At 33.2% G+C, this 2,149-nt stretch overlaps 1 protein-coding gene across 2 annotated transcripts; it reads right to left on the bottom strand.

The window, feature by feature from the left end:
- Positions 1-791: 791 nt before the first annotated feature.
- On the bottom strand, positions 792-2,149 carry LOC139894173 (uncharacterized). 2 transcript variants are annotated; one of them, XM_071877381.1, is made up of 3 exons: positions 1,991-2,149; positions 1,359-1,505; positions 792-906 (listed from the first exon to the last, which is right to left on the bottom strand). In XM_071877381.1, the coding sequence occupies exons 1-3, from the start codon at positions 2,141-2,143 to the stop codon at positions 874-876; spliced, it is 333 nt and encodes a 110-aa protein (XP_071733482.1). In that variant the 5' UTR covers positions 2,144-2,149; the 3' UTR covers positions 792-873. The 2 variants fall into 2 exon arrangements, with proteins under 2 accessions (XP_071733482.1, XP_071733481.1); XM_071877380.1 differs by lacking the exon at positions 792-906 and having other exon boundaries at positions 953-1,505.

The following is a 2,149-nucleotide window of genomic DNA, read 5'->3' as shown; positions in this document are numbered from 1 at the left end:
CAGTAGAACAAACAAGTTGAAGAGCTAAAGACGCTTATTAGAGTGATACAACAGTAGATTAAAACTTAAGCCTAGTTTACAACAGTAAACAGTAATGCTGGCTCCAGAATTTATAACTTACCATGTACTACTGATATACTACGTATCACTTATGCCACAATAACAAATTTGTTCCTCATATTCAATGTTATAAAATAAAATCTATATACTAAATGTATAAACTGACTCAAAGCTTAGCCTGCGTGCTTTTAATAGGACTGGTATGCATCCATTGTTTTCCAACCACAACCTTGTCGCCTGTGGCTTTCTTTGTGATATCGATAACGACTGATACCAAACTGCCCTGTTGTCCAACCACATTCGCCTCTATCACAACCTCCTCCTATAACAACAACACCCGTTGTCAATGAATAAACGTAGTAATTAATAAGTCAAAGTCAAACTAGCAGACACCAGTTCCAAGAGTAGGAAATAATTTAGACTTTCATACCCAAGCATTAGTATGTCTGATTCCAAAAGTCATCAGTAATTCAATATCTAATGTAATTTACATCTAAATAAAATTTTACTTTCAATTGTAAATTAGTCATTTAATTATAAAAGGAGCAAAACTCAAATTTCCAAGAATGTAGAAAGAATAAGTTACAAAATGCACCTAGAAATAATTAGTGTGTTTTGTAAATAATACACAGTTTAGAGCTCGAGCACAACTAAACAAAATAAATTAAAGTTCGATCAAGCCATTTTCAAGCTAGTTCTTATATCTTAATTTATTAACAAATAGGTTTGAACCAGGATTTTGACTCGATTATCAGTATTGATTATTGAATAATGATACATAGTTACAATAACTGAAATCAAAGTTTGTATTTATCAGTGACGAATCGAGGATGAAAACTCAGGGTCCTGAAATTTTTTTTTTTCACAAGTAACTAAATTTTGATGGGTACTTTAGCAGTTGTTTACCTACAAAATACTATAAATCCTAAATATATATGGGGTCCCACAGTAAAATTTAGTGGTGTCCTGTACAATTTGAAGAGTAACTCGTAAAAAAAAAATTCCAAACTAGTGGTGTCACGGACCCCGTTGCTCATATACTAAACTCGTCACTGGTATTTATACGACTCCAGTACTATCGAGCTCAACTTAACTAGAATTAACTTGACTACATGGTATGATAACCACGTACACGTGTATGTGTATGTGTATGTGTGTGACTGTACACGCATACACACGTATATACACATACACCTTATGAAATATGATACAAGCTTGGTTTATGAGCTGAGAATAACAATAAGTGACTACTCGAGGTGTAAATCAGTACACAAGGGAGAGATGAAGAAATGGCTTACATTGACCTTAACCGTTGAATAAAACGACATAGTGAAATCAATAGTTGCCAAATGACCTCCACAGATTGAGAACACTGCACCTGCAGCCATTCCGTCCATCAAAACCGATATCGCACCAGCGTTCCAGTTTCCTTCTACATCCTGATCCTGGTGATCATCATAATCATCATTATTAATTTTTCAATAATATTAAAATAATCAATTCATATCTCTATTTCTAAAAGATAGATTATGAAGGTTCATTATCTAAGGGTGTAAACGAGTCGCGCCGAGTATGAGCTCGACTTGGCTCGAGCTCAGCTCATTTAAAAATGAGAGAGCTGAGTTCGGCTCGATTCGAGCTTGATATATAATATCTATAAAGGTCAGGTTAGTCTTTTTTTTTTTTTTTTCTTTTTTTTTCTAGTTATATACTTTCGTAGCTAATCCAAAAAAAATAAAAAAAAATGTTATATACTTTCTTGCATGCTTTCTACTTAAGTTCTCTCTAGCCCAGCTGGTTAGTGACTAATTGATCATATAATAAAATCAAGTAAGTAACCTAATAATACTATATGGGTATTCATATATATGATGTATATAGTGGCACAATTGATGAAATTAAAATATAGTAATTGAGTAAACAAGCTAACCAATAGATGATCTGGAATAACGAAATAGCAACGGACGTAACCTAATTCAACACGATCGATTTTCATTCCTTTTTGTGCCATGCCGTCTAATTGAAATCTGGAGCTGTTTTCCAGCCATTCTTTAGCTAATTTTGAATAATCTCCCTTTTCCATTTTTTT

The sequence above is a fragment of the Rutidosis leptorrhynchoides genome, chromosome 2 (assembly GCF_046630445.1).
Source record: "Rutidosis leptorrhynchoides isolate AG116_Rl617_1_P2 chromosome 2, CSIRO_AGI_Rlap_v1, whole genome shotgun sequence".
NCBI lineage: Eukaryota > Viridiplantae > Streptophyta > Magnoliopsida > Asterales > Asteraceae > Rutidosis > Rutidosis leptorrhynchoides.
The sequence above is the reverse complement of the archived record's forward strand: the minus strand, read 5'-3'. Positions and strand labels throughout refer to the sequence as shown.

Excerpts from the sequence above, each read along its gene's own strand:
- LOC139894173 (XM_071877380.1), bottom strand. The coding sequence starts at position 2,143 with ATGGAAAAGGGAGATTATTCAAAATTAGCTAAAGAATGGCTGGAAAAC. Across the intron at positions 1,506-1,990 it reads TTATTCCAGATCATCTATTG|GATCAGGATGTAGAAGGAAA; the intron begins GTTAGCTTGTTT and ends GATGATCACCAG.